Source organism: Macrobrachium rosenbergii, chromosome 45 (genome assembly GCF_040412425.1).
Source record: "Macrobrachium rosenbergii isolate ZJJX-2024 chromosome 45, ASM4041242v1, whole genome shotgun sequence".
Taxonomy (NCBI): domain Eukaryota; kingdom Metazoa; phylum Arthropoda; class Malacostraca; order Decapoda; family Palaemonidae; genus Macrobrachium; species Macrobrachium rosenbergii.
Window position 1 is genome coordinate 30,373,033 of NC_089785.1, and position 16,966 is coordinate 30,389,998.

Sequence of the window (16,966 nt, forward strand, 5' to 3'; positions counted from 1 at the left end):
TTCCTCCTGTTACACCTTTCAGACCTTTCTGTTCCTCCTGTTACACCTTTCAAACCTTTCTATTTCTCCTGTTACACCTCAAACTCTATTCCTCCTGTTACACCTTTCAGACCTTTCTGTTCCTCCTGTTACACCTTTCAGACCTTTCTGTTCCTCCTGTTACACCTTTCAAACCTTTCTGTTCCTCCTGTTACACCTTTCAAACCTTTCTATTCCTCCTGTTACACCTTTCAGACCTCTCTATTCCTCCTGTTAAACCTTTCAGACCTTTCTGTTCCTCCTGTTACACCTTTCAGACCTTTCTGTTCCTCCTGTTATGCCTTTCAATAAACCTTTTTATTCTCAGTTTCCCTTTCAGCGCTGAGTGTGACCTCATTATCATAGGTCCCAAGCACTTGGCCCTGGGCCTTAGGCCTAAATTTTATATTTACCATTCCATGTAGGCCTATGAATAAGTGTGGTTTTGGTGTTCTCTGTGAATTCATCTATTATTATTATTATTATTATTATTATTATTATTATTATTATTATTATTATTATTATTATTATTATTATTATTTCTTGTGTCTGTATTTCGTTTTATTTCCTTCTGTTATTTATTTCTAATGAACGCCATAATATTCCTTGGAAGCTTGAATTTCAAGTCAGTGGCCCCCTTGGGCTTGCTCCATATTAATTGGGTTCACGATTTTAATAATAATGATAATAATTATTATTATTTATTTTTATTTTTAAGAATATGAACCCTATTAATATGGAGCAAGCCCAAAGGGACCACTGACTTGAAATTCAATATGATTATCTAGTGAATTTATCTAATATTATTATCATTAATTATTATTATTATAACTTATAATTTAGCTAATATAAATATTATTATTATTATCGTAAAATTTTAGCCAGACAGCTACGCCAGAAAAACCCGAAGGTATGCTGCGCACTTCCCAAGGCAAACTGTAGGCGTCGCCTTCTCGCAGGCCCTTCGTAAGACTATCTTAACCTCACCACTGACTCTCTCTCTCTCTCTCTCTCTCTCTCTCTCACCCCATAGGAAAACTGAGAGTAAGAGGTTTAAAAGGTGTAACGGGAGGAAAACCTCGCAGCTGCACCATCAAACACTGTTAGAAAAAGGTGGAGAGTGAGATGGAAGAAAGAATACGGATGGAGGTACAGTAAAAGTAATGAAAGGGGTTGCAAAGAAACTCAAGTAATGAATATGGTGCAGTGCGTGAGGTGCACTGTAGTCATTACTTGAGTTTCTTTGCAGCGTCCCTTCAACCCCCTAGCTGCAACCCCTTTCATTCCTTTTGCTGTACCTCCATTCATATTCTCTTTCTTCCATCTTACTTTCCTCAACCCTCTTCTAACAGTGTCTGATAGTGCAGCTGCGAGGTTTTCCTCCCGTTACACCCTTTATACCGCTTGCTCTCAATTTTCCTGTCAGCGCTGAATGAACTCGTAGGTCCCAGCTCATGGCCTTTGGTCTAAATTTCATATTCTATCTAACTACCGACTCTCTCGTGCTTCCTTCCAGGTATGTAAGTGAGGAAGGGGGGGCGTACTGGTTGCCATCCGGGTGGCAGGTGGCTTCTGCAGGCATGATGGAAGAGAGCATGGAGTCTCCCGAGGAGCCGGTCACCTCCCCACAGGACGGCGCTTCCACCTCCGGTGGCAAGAGGCCGGACTCGAAGAAGTGCGGGGTCTGCGGCGACCGCGCCCTGGGCTACAACTTCAACGCCATCACGTGCGAGTCGTGCAAGGCCTTCTTCAGGAGGAATGCTCTCAAGAATAAGGTGGGGGTTTCTCTCTCGCTTTCGTTTCAGAGCAGTTATTTTTTTTTTCCCCTCTTATTCCTGTTTAATAACGTGAATACTTGACACCCTTCTAAAAACGTTTATAACTGCCTTTTTTAATAGTTCAAACGCCAAAAAAAACTCTTAAAATGCTTATAACTGCCTATTTTGATGGTTCAAACCCCCCAAAAAACTCTAAAAACGCTTATAACTGCCTTTTTTAATGGTTCAAACACCAAAAAAACTCTAAAACGCTTATAACTGCCTTTTTTAATAGTTCAAACCAAAAAAACTCTAAAAATGCTTATAACTGCCTTTTTTAATAGTTCAAACGCCAAAAAAACTCTAAAAACGCTTATAACTGCCTTTTTTAATAGTTCAAATGCCAAAAAAACTCTAAAAATGCTTATAACTGCCTTTTTTAACAGTTCAAACGCCAAAAAAACTAAAAACGCTTATAACTGCCTTTTTAATAGTTCAAACGCCAAAAAAACTCTAAAAATGCTTATAACTGCCTTTTTAATAGTTCAAACGCCAAAAAAACTCTAAAAACGCTTATAACTGCCTTTTTAATAGTTCAAACGCCAAAAAAACTCTAAAAATGCTTATAACTGCCTTTTTAATAGTTCAAACGCCAAAAAAACTAAAAATGCTTATAACTGCCTATTTTGATGGTTCAAACGCCAAAAAACTCTAAAAATGCTTATAACTGCCTTTTTAATAGTTCAAACGCCAAAAAAACTAAAAAATGCTTATAACTGCCTTTTTTGATGGTTCAAACGCCAAAAAAACTCTAAAAACGCTTATAACTGCCTTTTTAATAGTTCAAACGCCAAAAAAACTCTAAAAATGCTTATAACTGCCTTTTTAATAGTTCAAACGCCAAAAAAACTCTAAAAAACGCTTATAACTGCCTTTTTAATAGTTCAAACGCCAAAAAAACTCTAAAAATGCTTATAACTGCCTTTTTTAATAGTTCAAACGCCAAAAAAAACTCTAAAAATGCTTATAACTGCCTTTTTTAATAGTTCAAACGCCAAAAAAACTCTAAAAATGCTTATAACTGCCTTTTTTAATAGTTCAAACGCCAAAAAAAACTCTAAAAACGCCTATAACTGCCTTTTTTAATAGTTCAAACGCCAAAAAAAACTCTAAAAATGCTTATAACTGCCTTTTTTAATAGTTCAAACGCCAAAAAAAACTCTAAAAATGCTTATAACTGCCTTTTATAATAGTTCAAACGCCAAAAAAACTCTAAAAATGCTTATAACTGCCTATTTTGATGGTTCAAACGCCAAAAAAAACTCTAAAAACGCTTATAACTGCCTTTTTTAACAGTTCAAACGCCAAAAAACTCTAAAAATGCTTATAACTGCCCTTTTAACAGTTCAAACGCCAAAAAAAAAAAACTAAAAATGCTTATAACTGCCTTTTTAATAGTTCAAACGCCAAAAAAACTCTAAAAATGCTTATAACTGCCTATTTTGATGGTTCAAACGCCAAAAAAAACTCTAAAAATGCTTATAACTGCCTATTTTGATGGTTCAAACACCAAAAAAACCTCTAAAGACACTTATACCTGAGTATTTTAATAGTTTGATCACAAAAAATGCATTTCGTCACGAAAATTATGTGAAAAGACAGTGATTGGTGAATATTTCTCAATGAAAAATACCAAGAATAGGCGAAATTTCCACGAACAGTGCGCATATATGTTCCACAAAAAATTCCGCGAATAGGTGAAGCCGAGAAGCCGGAACCGGTAATAGGCAGGGGTCCACTGTAGATGAAATTCTCTCTCTCTCTCTCTCTCTCTCTCTCTCTCTCTCTCTCTCTCTCTCTCTCTCTCTCTCTCTCTCTCTCTCTCTCTCTCTCTCTCTCTCGTTTTAGAGTAGTTTTTCCCTGTTGTTCATCTTCAATAATGACAGATGAATGCGTGTTCATTAATAGTCACAGTATACAGTACTCGGCTTGTCCTGTCACAGTGATAATTTAATTCTGTAATTGTGTTTGTTGAATATCTGTAATTGTGTGTGTTTGTTGAATACTGGCTTGATGTCTTTTACTGATGTGTGTTTGTTGAATACTGAATTTATATCCTCCATTGTGAGTGTCTTGTATGTATGAAAGTACCAGTAATAGCATCTCATTTAATTTCATTCAGGACATAAATATTGAAAATTTGGAGCCATGCAACTCCGAACACTGAAAAAGAAAAAATTGTTCGTAAGTTGGTCTTACGCCTATGCAAATACAGCATGATATGAAGTCAGTACATTATTGCACTTTTTTATCCTAAAACACAGTACAGTACTGTACACTGTACATGCAGTACTATATTTTATAGAGCACAGTACTTTATTAATACGAATGATACATAAAAACCTAAATAAGTTGTGACGTAATACAGTTGTTTCTTACCAATCACAGTGTTAATTTACAATCACACGTTTGTTCGTATCTCTGAATGTTCGTAACTAGGGTAGCGCCTAAGATAATACATTACCAATTTACAGTCACGTTTGTTCGTATCTCTGAATGTTCATAACTAGGGTAGCGCCTGAGACAATACATTACCAATTTACAATCCCAATACCTGAATGTCAACTCTTTTGATTACCCAATACCTGTCATCTTTTTGATGTCATCTCTTTTTTTTCCCCAGGAGTTCCGTTGTCCGTTTCAAGACAGTTGCAAGGTGGACCAAGTGACGAGGCGGTTTTGTCAGAAGTGCCGTTTGAGAAAGTGCTTCGAGATCGGCATGAAGAAGGAGTGGATAATGACGGAAGAGGAGAAACAGAGGAAAAAACAGAAGATCGAAGAGAACCGCGCTCGGAAGATGGGCGATGCATATTCCGACGACGACAGTCTGAAAAGCAGCGTCCCGCCTTTCAGCCCGTTTTCCTCGGGTTCGACTGGCGAGGCAAATAAGCCGCAGGCGATAGTCGTCGGGGTGATCCGTAGCGAGGAGGAGTCATCTGCAAAGGTGAGGAACATTTGTTCTCGCGCAGATACTACAAACCTTTGTTCTTCACGTAGGCTTTTTCCCCGTAGAGGAGGGTTCTTCCTTAGGCCCCAGCTGCTACAAAACCCCTCTCATTCCTTTCACTGTACCTCCTTTCATATTCTTTCTTCCAACTTACTCCCCACCCTCTCCTGACAATTGATTCATAGTGCAATTGCAAAAGGTTTTCCTCCTGTTACACCTTTCAAACCTTTTTATTGTCAAATTCCTTTTCAGCGCTGAATGATCTCATAAGTTCCCGGCGCTTGGACCTTGGCCTAAATTCTATCTTCTATTCTGTACATAGACTTTAGCTCGCTAACTTGAGCTGGAACAGCCATTCAGACTTTATGACAAGTAGTAAACTTCCATCTTTTTCCCTCATGTATGTATATGTTTACATAATTCTGTATTCTGTGTCTTATGAGATTTTCTCGGAGTCTTCGTAATTAATAAATGAGATTCATGGCTGGGGTGCACTGAGAAGATTGTATCACACGTGAAGTTCTGAGATCGGAGGCTTCCATGGAAAGTAGATGGAGATGGTTTGAACATATGGTGAGGACGGGAGAGGCGCGGTCATTTAAGACAATGATAGACTGAAGGGATATGGCAGAAGTCTGACCAACCTATCGGGGTGCCCAGAAGTGTATGGAAATAAAGAAATCGGGTACAAAGTATGCAAGATAGAAGAGAAGTCCCTGCCCTTAAGACATTCATGTCGATGTTTATTGAAAGGAAAATGTTATATTCCTACAGGAAAAGTCTCTAAGGTCATATTTGCCTGTGGAAATCTTCATAGCTGTTACCCTGAGATACTGACTACACTGACCTTTCAGTGCAGCTTGCCAGTCGGAATGTTGACCAGGTAGCTTTTGGTGGACTCTTTCTGTAAAGTCTGTTCTTAATCTTGATGCTTTTCATTTATGCATAATTCTAAAAAATGTGTTTTTATCATTGCTGACATTACTTCAGTGAGAATCATCTGATCTCCAAATGCTGAAACTAGGACCAAATTCATCCCTACTCTCTGCTGATATCTCCTGAATTTCAGGTGTATCACTTTCTATTTCCCCATATTTATTTATGCATCATCTCTCTCTCTCTCTCTCTCTCTCTCTCTCTCTCTCTCTCTCTCTCTCTCTCTCTCTCTCTCTCTCTCTCTCTCTCTCTCTCTCTCTAGGGGTTTCAGTTTAAGATTCAAAGAAAGAGAAACAGCAATTTACGTTACGTTTTTCTATGTGCTCGGCCTCAAGAACAGTAAAGTGTTGTTACTTTGTAGTGGAAATGCTTTCGTTTGCTGAAGTAGAAACTTGTTAACATTCAAAATCCAATAAGAACACCTCAACTTAGCAGAGTTCTATACTTATCCATTACATTATTATGAGTATTTTTAGTTTTCTGAAAAAGAAAACTATTGTGACGGCTTTGTCTGTCCGTCCACACTTTTTCTGTCTACCCTCAGATCTTAAAAACCACTGAGGCTAGAGGGCTGCAAATTGGTATGTTGATCATTCACCCTCCAGTCATCAAACAGCAAATTGTAGCCCTCTAGCCTCCTGAGAAGTTTTTATTTTATTTGAGGTTAAAGTTAGCCATAATTGTACTTGTGGCAACGCTATAGGACAGGCCACCACCGAGCCATGGCTGTAAGCTTTATGGGCTGCAGCTCATACAGCATTATACGCTGTACAGAAAACGCAATTGCACCGAAGAAACTAAGGCGCATTTTTTTACTTGTTTGTTATGCTGCCATTTTAGACGTGACACATTTTTGGATAATTCTTTTGAATTGAATATTAAATGTAAAGTACAGCTTAGTTTAGGTTAGAAGTTATATGAAATTGCTGCTAGCAGTAAAATATCAAGAAAATATTCATTACAGGGTCTTTGTTGCTTAACATTGTTACTTACGGGAAAGTCAAACCCCAAAGAGTTTGTCAAGTTGAGTAGAATAGAACAGAATATAGAATTTAGTCCAAAGGCCAAGCGCTGAGACCTATGAGGTCATTCAGCGCTGAAACAGAAATTGAAAGTAAAAAGGTTTGAAAGGCGTAACAGGAGGAAAACCTCTTGCAGTTGCACTATGAATCAGTTGTCAGGAGAGGGTTAAGGAAAGTAAGATGGAAGGAAGAGAATATGAACAGGAATGTTTTTGAAATTCTCGTTTTTGAAATTCTGCATACATCTGAACTGAAGTCTAGAGTGACATAAGACTGTCCTAGCACTAAAATTACTTTTTTTTTTTTTTTTTGTCAGGTACTACGGGCTGAGGGCCAAACTGACATCCATTCCCAGGAGAGAACGATTATCCAGTCCACCGGAACGCTGGTGGACAAGCCATCGCTCCCCTCTGGTTCGTCTGTAGAATATTATAAGGAAGAAAAGTAAGTATATGTCTTATAAGTACAGTGCCATGAACTAATTAATACAGACACCACCCTACTTACAAACGAGTTACAATCTGGACAGCTGATCGTTTGTTGAATTGTTTGCAAGTTGGTTACTGTACTTTTCACACCTATTTAAGCACAGTATGATACAAAGTCAATACAGTACTGTATGAGTTTTCATCCTAAAACACAATTCACTATACATCCAGTACTGCATTTTATAGAGTAGGAGCGCAGAACAAAATTTGAACTTATGAGTGGCAAAGGGGAGTGTCCCAAACACAATTTTAATTTGCAATCCCATTTGTTTGTGTCTGAATGTTCGTAAGTAGGGTGGCGTCTGTATTTAAAAGATGTTTCCTGCATTCATATGTAAAATGTTTTTGAGGTAATTACAGGTAGTCCCTGGGTTACAGCGGCTCCGGCTTACGGCACTTTTTCAAATATATTCATCAAAAAATCGCTTCTGAGTTACGGCTGACGTTCTGAAGTCACAGGACTGTACTGCAGCCCTAGAGTTACGGTGCCGTAACTCGGATTACAGGCCGTAATCTTGAGTGCTATAGGCACTGATGTTCCAAGTTACGCCGTTTTCCAACTTACGGCATGCCGCTGGAACGGAACCCCAGCCAAAACCAGGGGACTGCCTGTACATATATTCAAAGAAGTATTGTTCAAGTATTCTGCTTCAGAATGACACCAAAACCAACTTTATTCAATGGAAAGGAAATTAACAGTAAAACAAAAACATTGCTATGTCTGTAATCAGTCAGTGTGTGCTTCATCATGATGAATTTTGTGACCCCCCAAATCTCAAAGGGTTACAGTAATAACTTTGCAAGAATTAGAAGGACAGCGGTGTTGTTTAACCATCTGGAATTAGTGCAAGCCGGGGGGAAAGACCAGAGTTAACCGAAGTGTCATCCAGTCTGTGAATTGATAACTAAACTTTTATCAAAATGGTTTCTTACTTAAGGGTGTATAGATATTTAGAGTCACCTATAATAGGATCTTTCTCTTACTCTCAGAGATTATGGTGAAGACATTACCAGTTCACCCACCGCCAGCCAGCAAGAGATACCTCCGAGGTGTTCCGAGGATCAGGATTTTTCCGGGAGCATCTCTTCCCACCCGTCAAGAGTGCTACAACTTTTACCGTATAGTCATACTACTAGTCCTAACGATAATTCTGTAGGTGAGGATTCCCGTACTGTACCTGGCTTCTTCACGATTTAAATATAGTCTTATCTATCTCTTATTTAAGTGTAGGGGACTCCTGTACTTTAGGTGGTGTCTTCGCAATTGAGTTAAGGTCTTTCTCTTTCTAAATTGATTGCAGCGTAATATGTGAGATTTGCTTAAACAGTAGTGACTGATTTCTGTTATTGGCAGCTGTAAGTCTGTAAGTTTGTTTAACGTGAAGTCTCTCTTTTAAAAATGAAATTTTTCTAATAATAAATGGTAATACTGGTAGTGTTTAGTGATTATATTAACATATGCTTTATATCTTCCATTAGTAAAACACTTTTTATATGTTACATATATACATTAGATAATGTGGTTAATTAACCCCTTTTGTTCGTGAGTGACACCACTTTGAAATGTAGCTGCCTTTTCAAATAGTAAGCTTGTTTAAAAAGTACTGTACTGTAATTCGATTTCGTGAAGGTTCTTCATGCATCTTTGTAATCTTATAGGACTGCCAAATTGTAACAAAAGCACTGAAAACATCATTATCTTTACTTTATTAATGATTCTCGTATCTTGACAGAATCAGACTCCTTCATACCATCACCCCACGCAACGGTAGCGGTGAATGCTAGTCCAGGGTCGGCCCATTGTCTTGCACCGGAGTCCCCGGCCACACCTACGAGCCAGCCTTTGGGGAATCTGAGCATGGCTCAGGTGATGGCGATTAATATAAAAAAAGAGGTACGGTTGACGTCACTGCGAAGACGTCTGAAATCTGTTTCGGCAGTGTCGACTAGTACATTCACCAGATGTGTGTGTCATAGTGGCTTCTAAATTAGGTTGGTCCAGTAGCTCCTCAGCTTAAAAGACGTTTCTAGGTGTCTTACAGCTAACAGCAATTCCACCTAGTTCCTGACCTATACCAACCTGTACTGCACACTTAATAGTCAGTTCATGAGATTTGTTTAAATTGGTACATCATCTAAGGTGGTAGCCAAGCAAAAAATAATGATAATAGTGTAGCTGATAAGTACAGAAGTAGCATTATGGGACACATATGACAAGATGTTTCCCAGAATATTATACAGCATCAACTCATAATGCGAGGACGTACCTTGCTGTATATTTTTTTTGTTTTTGTCAAGTACCATAAAAAAGGAACTGGAACAAATATAGGTTAGTAAATACAATAGGTTTGGTGATAAATTTAGGCATAGTACTATAAAGGAATTTAACTATTAATGGTTAAACAACCCCATGTGTCCAAACTTCAGGTGTGTAAATGTAACGCACTTTCTTTCGATTCAAGGTTGAATATACCGACAGTGAAACCAACCAGAGTCCTGCCGAATCCCGGGAAAACACAGAGCTGCAACAAGACATTTGGCAAAACTTCAGCGTGCAAGAAGCTTTGCGGATGCTGCAACCGGGCTGCAAAACGAATTCGTGAGTAACAGTTTCTGTTTTACCTTTCGGACATGTTCCAAAAGTAGCACTTCAGCTCAAAGAGACATTTGTGGTGTCTGGCTTTTCGATAAGTAACAAAGTCCGCTAAGTGACAAAGGTTAGTGGATCCTCGACTTTAGGCGGGGGATCCATTCCAGCGCTGCGCCGTAAGTTGATTTCTGCACGAGTCCGTGCTTCGCCATTATCAGCGGTTTAACGGCACTGTAAGTTGATGTTGCATCAAGTTACAGCGCTGTAAGTGGCGTTAACTTGATGCTCATCCTTGCCGTTAGTGCCGTCAACGGCACTTTGTATGGTGTAACTTGATGCAGCATCAAGTTATGGCACTGAAACAGCACTGTAAGATTGAATCCGCCATAAGTCGGTGATGCACTGTATTATAGCCAGAACTTTAATATTTTCTTGATATCTTCCTGGTACCAACAGCAATTTCTCAAAGTTCTTAGCCTGAACTAACCTGTACTTTACACTTTGCATTTAATTTTAAGAGATTTATCTAAAAATGTCCCACATCTAAAATGGCAGCATAACAAAAAATAATCATTATAATGTAGCTGATAAATTAGACTGTTTGAAGGTGAAATAAATATTTCATTAATCATATTGACAGTGAAGAAATTCACGGAGTAAGTGTAAATAGATATTAGAAATACGGTGTACATATATACAAACGAGAGATTGAGGTCGAGAAGGAGAATCGAGCGGATTCTCGAAACCTCTCATTTGTACATACTGTACTGTATATATTTTCATTTACACCACTGTGGATTTCTTCGCCAGTTTAGTGACTCATGGTACTATGAGATTTCTATGAATCATATCGATGTTATACATCGCTAGGTATTGTTGATGTACTGACATTAAATTACGTTCCAGGTGCGTGACAGGTATAACCATGATGGACTCCATCATGAACACAGCCATAAGTGCTGAATACAGTGCCTTTAGTCTTTTGGGGAGTTCGAATCCCAGAGAGCTGAACGAACCCGAGAAGATGAAGCTTAGCGAGTTGTCCGAGGCCAACAAGGGCCTCATGGCTCCGCTTTGCGAAGATTATAATTTTAAGGTAAGATTTTCAGGTGTGGGACCCATTCCTACGATCTCCTGCCCCTGTAGAGGGGTAGTGCTGTCAGTGTGCCTCATGCAATGCACTGTAGGCACTTTTTTAAGGTTGGTTCATGGGTCCCAGGGTTCCTTAACTCTATATTCTATTTTATTCTACAGTCTCCTGTATACTGTATTTACCGTCATGTTCTTGAAGTTCAAACTGGGAGCAAACTGTATTCATGAGTGGCCTCACTTGCTCCCATTCTGTAGTTTAAGCATTTCATCATATTTATTGTTTAGGCTGCATTCCACAACTCCGTGTTTATATTTTTCTGCAGTCGACGGTTGGAATCCTTAGACTGGTAGCCTTCTGCATTCCCAATTTGGGTTGTAGCTTAGCCAATAACGATCACCATAAGAATAATTACTGTATACTATCACACATATTTTTGTAGATGGTTATGTAGACTTGTAGATAGCCCCTTATCTCGGGTACCTCAGGGGCCTGGTTTTCTGTTAAGTTTCAATATCTTTTCTAACAAATAAAGACCATACACTATAATCTACACTTGAACATTAAAGATCTATATATATACCACATTCAACATCAAATCCATAAAATTTCTAGCCAAAGCTGTGGTATACTTTACACTTATCATCTGAATTAAGAGAGAATTTGCCAGAAATTAATTGAAAAAATGCTTTGTGTTTGTAACATTTGACTAGAGAAGTCCCTTCTTCCAGGACCTTAGCAACCCCTCGTTAATCAACATCATCAACATGACGGAAATAGCAATACGTCGCCTCATCAAGATGTCGAAGAGAATATCCGCTTTCAAAAGTCTGTGCCAGGAGGATCAGATCGCGCTCCTCAAAGGAGGGTGCACGGAGATGATGATCCTGCGTTCGGTGTTCGCCTACGACCCAGACAAGGATTCTTGGACGGTGAGAGATGATAGATAATGCCTTTGTTTAGCCATCCAGTGCAGTGTTGACTTTTCAGAAGTAAATTACAAATATAATGCAATATGAAGAACGTGTTTAATATTATCATTATTCAGAAGATAACCCTGTTCATATGGAACAAGCCCACCACAGGGGCCATCGACTTGAAATTCAAGAAGCTCCCAAAGAATATTATGGTGTTCATTAGGAAGTAAGAGAAAGTACCAAAGGAAATTGCAGAAAGAAACCATTTTATTCTGTTCCAGATACAACAAGACCACGATCGCTTCAAAAACATCAAACTGAAGGTGCTCAAGGCAGCCCCCGGCAACGTTTACGAGGAACACAAACGCTTCATTTTGGCATTCCAACCCGAGTGGAGAAGAGATCTCAACATAATATTCCTTCTCTCGGCAATCACCCTCTTCATGCCGGAACGGCCGAACATCATTCATGCGGAGGCTATAAAACATGAACAGGTGGGTGGAGCTTGTCGTTTTTTACGTGGGATGGACAGAAATGTGGGAGGGAGGGGAAATTTTGTTCAAAGGTGGAATTGATGGGGAAGTGTGGTGTCAAAAGACTGGAATTTTCTTCCAGATACCAAAGGGTGATGAGATGGTATGGACATTTGGGAAAGGAGGGGTAACAGTTTTGAGAGAGAGAGAGAGTGAGAGTCTGTCTCTAACGCTGACAAAAACGTTCATTGTGATGGAAGTAAGTGTGTTATGTAATGCAGAACTCAAGGCACTTGGACCAAGTTATTCAGTTTTATTTTTAAAAAACTTTATATAGCCATTAATTCATGGATTGTATGCTGCAGTTCGATGTGTCCTGGTTTTAAAATGTCATCAGCAGAGAATTTACGAGTTAACAAAAAATTACAATTCCTGTTTTCTGTGAAAGGAAATCTTACATCATATAAAACCACCAATCATTTAGGTGCTGGTATTTTCTGTATTGTATTTTTTATTAATTGAGCATTCCAGGATCAAAGGAAATATGGTTATGAGGGGGGTAATCTCATTGTATCTGCAGAGTAATTAAACCTCATGTTTATTCTCTCTCATTGTGTTTCCTACTCATAAAAAATATAAGTATACATAAGTAGAGTTTTATGTATGATGTTACTTATCATATGCTTTCACTTTAGTATACTGGGCAGTCGTGAACCTCAGTTACTATAGAAACTGTTTGCTAGGGTCCTCTCATAGTGCTGTGGAAGAAATAAGTCTTATGATGTGGCTATTTATTTGTTTATCATAGCACTAGGAAGCTTTAGTTTTTGATAAACGTCCTTTATTCCGTTTGCTCTTGCACACTACTTTTTGTAAATGGAAATGACTGTTTTATTCAAATTTTATTTCCTCTGGGCACTTGAAGTTTTGCACGTCCTGTAAGCGAGCTAGTCGAAGTACTGTGTCGAGATGGTGTCGCATGAACATTTTTTCAGAAAAGTAAAAGGCAAGGACTGAAGAGAGGCTACAAAGAACCTCTGGTACCACCTTTATCATATCACATTCAAGGCAAACTACTGTAAATTGGGCTGTTCAACAGAGATCTGGCCATCCAACTTAGATTGGCCTGTAAGGTCGCCATACATGGGTTTAAAATTTAGTTGCTCGTTTTTGCCACGTCTGTGACACTGCCCCCAGTAATTATGGCTTGGATTATGCTGTAATCTAGAAAGAATTACTGGCTACCTGTTGCCAATTTCTGCAGCACAGTGAAATTGATGCTTATGCTTCTTGGTTGCACAGAGACGACCTAATTGCCCCCCGAGTAGTATTCAAAATCTAATCAGATCCAATTAAATCTTCTCTGTATAACCACTAAACACAGGTAGGTATCAGTTTCATCTTTCTGTCACAATTGGCACCAGGTAGCCAGTGTCATTTTTCCTATATTGGAGCATAAATTCAAGCACATAATAACTGGGGCACTGTCAAAAATGAGCAACTCCAATTCTACACCCAGGTAGGAGATTGTACAGCCTAATTAGAGCTAGTTAGGTGGCCAGATTTCTGTGAAACTGTCCTCTTTACGGTGTGCCTCGTGCAGTATGCTACAGATGACACTAAAGGTCGTTTGTCGCAACTCTTTAGCCCCAGTTACACTGCTTCCTACCTTTTACTTTCCAGAAAAAATGTTCATATGACACCATCTTTACATAGGGCTGTGATTAGCTTCCTTACAGGGAACGTAAGCACTCGCATATTACGCCACAGCCTTGGTCATAGCCGCAGTAGAGGTATGACTGTCCGTTAACGCCGTTCATTTTTCCCTTTTCAGTGTTCCTATCTTTACCTGCTGAAGCGCTACCTGGAGTGCAAGTACGGTGGTTGTGAGGGGCGAACTGTGTACCACAGACTCTTGGAGAGAATAAACCACCTCCACATACTGAACGAAAATCACATACGTGTCTTCCTGGAAGTGAACCCCCAAGAAGTTGAACCTCTCCTCATTGAAATATTTGATCTAAAACAAAGGTGACAGTCTGAAAATGCATTAGCGTGAAACATGCCACTCTAGTTGTAATTTCCTTTCCCCCCCTCGGAAAACGACCGACTCCTTCCCCTTTCCACGAACGAAGTCGGTAGTAGGGACTGAAGGTGCGCCGCTGAATAGACTATTTTTACGACAGACTGCGCCCGCAGAGACTTTGGTGGTTCTGGAAAGAACGGAGTCCTCTTTTATAGATTTGTACAAGTGTTCCTGTCCACATTTCCCGTCATTTACGACAGTTGTGCTCAATGAAGGCCATTTATACCGGAGACTTTTATACATGATGTATTTGTTTTTTGTTAGTAAATCTGTATACAGTATATATTTAGCATATGCAATTTATGTATCATAAAACTCTGTCTGTCCATAAGGCTTACTGAAGTCGTGCCATACCTGGTATGATTCTATATATTTCTTAAATTATACAGTCATCACCATGTGTCCTTTCACTTCGTAGACCTTGCAATCCTAAATTGCACACAAAAATGTAACAAGATTTTTATATAGTGACCATACTCAAATTTAGCTGGATGGAAATGGGTGTTCAATACACTTTCTACAGGTGATGGTATTTTTGTATCTTATAATACTTAACAAAGCTATGCCACATATTTTTTGTCAATACAATCAGAATACATTTTGTTTTTGACGAAATTCTGAGTCCCACACTTGACCATTTTGGTTCAAATTACAGTAATACAATTAATGAAAAAAGCAATTATTTCAGTCTAGTGTAAAATACAGTTTTTATTCAATAAGAAAATATCAAATTTAAAACCTTTCTGGGTGCAATCAAAGATTACAAAGCCATCTAACATTACAAAATCCTAATTCTGGATCATAAATTGCTGTAATATAATGTAAATCTGATAACAGTGCATGAAACAATATAAATCAAGATAAATTTCTAAAAACAGAATATTCAACAACCAAATATGACAATATTACTATATAATACAAAGTAAAATTATAGATGAACTGTTGTAATACCATGCATATTTATCATCAGTATGAAACAAAATCATCTTCAAGACAAATTTTTGAAAACAAAATATTTAACGAGGTATATTATCACTGTATGACACAACATAAAATCATATGCATTAACCTAAAGGATTAAACAAAAGAACACAAGATAGGAACACCTGGTAAAGGCTTGTCAAAACCAGCGACCCCCACTAGGGACCAGGCTGGAACAAAGGACCTTAAGGAAGGAATAGCAGACATTAAATGAGGTATAGTCATAGGTGATTCCTACGTTGTACTGGGAAATACTGTCTGGAAATTGGTTTACTGGAATCGGAATATAAAATTTAGGCCAAGGGCTGGGACCTATCAGTTCATCCAGCACCGAAATTTTGAAACACTTGTCAGGAGAGTGTGGAAAGTAAGGTGGACGAAATAGAATATGAACGGAGGTACAGCAAAAGGAATGGAAGGGGTTGTAGCTAGGGGCCGAGGGGACGCTGCAAAGAACGCTGACGGGGAACTGTGTGAAGTACACTGGTGGCACCTACCCTCTATGGGGACATTTAGTTTAATGCTAATGAACACCACACTGCCACAAAATGGCTCACGAAAAGACTGAATAGTATTTGAAAGAATTACATTTAATGACATCAATGAACCTAATAATGGTAGCCCTTATCGTCTTATGCAGCATCATAAGAAAACATGTAACAGAAAATATCACGGAAGGAGTGGCTACTAGAAATGATCTGTTTACATTACATAGCAGTGACCCTGTGGGCAAGGGGACTGAAGGTCAGGTATAAATCTCACTTCCAGTCATGTTCTCAATCCCTCTTATGGAATATAAAATTTGGGTCAAGTGCTGGGGCTAATGAGGGTTGAGGAAAGTAAGATGGAAGGAAGAGAATTTGAACAGAGTTACAGTAAAAGGAATGAAAGGGGTTGCAGCTTGGGGCTGAATGGACACTGCAAAGAACCTTAAGCATTGTCTACAGAGCACCATGTGAGGTGCACTGTTGGAACCAACCCTCTATGGAATCATTTTCTCTCATGCAAACACGAAGCTACAAAAAGAATACAAGATTTAAAAGAAATTTTCACGTTTCATATACATAAACCTCTTTAACCTATGAATGAATGACTGCCAACTTGCTCCACAACCACCTGGAGAAGAGGTGGGTTATTCTCGAGAGAAGTGCTTTCATTATTGCCTGCACCTTGCAGGGAAGTCACTTAATCACCACGTTATCAACTGCTACTCCAAGTTTAGCAACTTGAAGCTATGTGGCAGATCCAGTTTGTGTTTATGAAACAAACATTTTATCCTTATACAATGCACCTATTGCGCCTCTGCTACTTATGAGGTAGGAGATAAAATGGTTGTTCAAAATCCTTCATGACTGGAGGTTGGAGACCCAAAAAGTTACACATGGGAACCTGACTTAGAAAACTTATAAAGGTATGAAAGCCAACACTAAACTCTGACGAATGATTGATTATTTCAATAACAATCCACGGATTCCTGGCAAAATCAAGTATGCAAGTACTTTTTCCCCTATTTAAGAGAAAATACCAAGTGCATACCAGTCACAACCTGGAGAATGACTAGTACAAGTGCAACGACTAACAGCTCTGGGTCAAATTGCATT

The 16,966-nt window shown here is 38.8% G+C and overlaps 1 protein-coding gene across 5 annotated transcripts in view; it reads left to right on the forward strand.

Annotated features, from left to right (window-relative positions):
• Hr96 (Nuclear hormone receptor HR96) overlaps positions 1 to 14,782 on the forward strand; it is a 53,857-nt gene extending 39,075 nt beyond the window's left edge. For 4 of the 5 annotated variants that reach the window (XM_067088849.1, XM_067088850.1, XM_067088847.1 and 1 more), the window contains 10 exons: positions 1,535 to 1,793; positions 4,459 to 4,779; positions 7,057 to 7,184; positions 8,219 to 8,385; positions 8,962 to 9,122; positions 9,691 to 9,827; positions 10,725 to 10,914; positions 11,640 to 11,840; positions 12,107 to 12,319; positions 14,133 to 14,782. In XM_067088849.1, the coding sequence (XP_066944950.1) occupies positions 1,599 to 1,793; positions 4,459 to 4,779; positions 7,057 to 7,184; positions 8,219 to 8,385; positions 8,962 to 9,122; positions 9,691 to 9,827; positions 10,725 to 10,914; positions 11,640 to 11,840; positions 12,107 to 12,319; positions 14,133 to 14,333 (1,914 nt within the window). In that variant the 5' untranslated portion in view covers positions 1,535 to 1,598 and the 3' untranslated portion in view covers positions 14,334 to 14,782. The remainder of the gene's footprint in view (positions 1 to 1,534; positions 1,794 to 4,458; positions 4,780 to 7,056; positions 7,185 to 8,218; positions 8,386 to 8,961; positions 9,123 to 9,690; positions 9,828 to 10,724; positions 10,915 to 11,639; positions 11,841 to 12,106; positions 12,320 to 14,132) is intronic. The other variant, XM_067088848.1, reaches the window with a different exon arrangement.
• Positions 14,783 to 16,966: the final 2,184 nt, after the last annotated feature.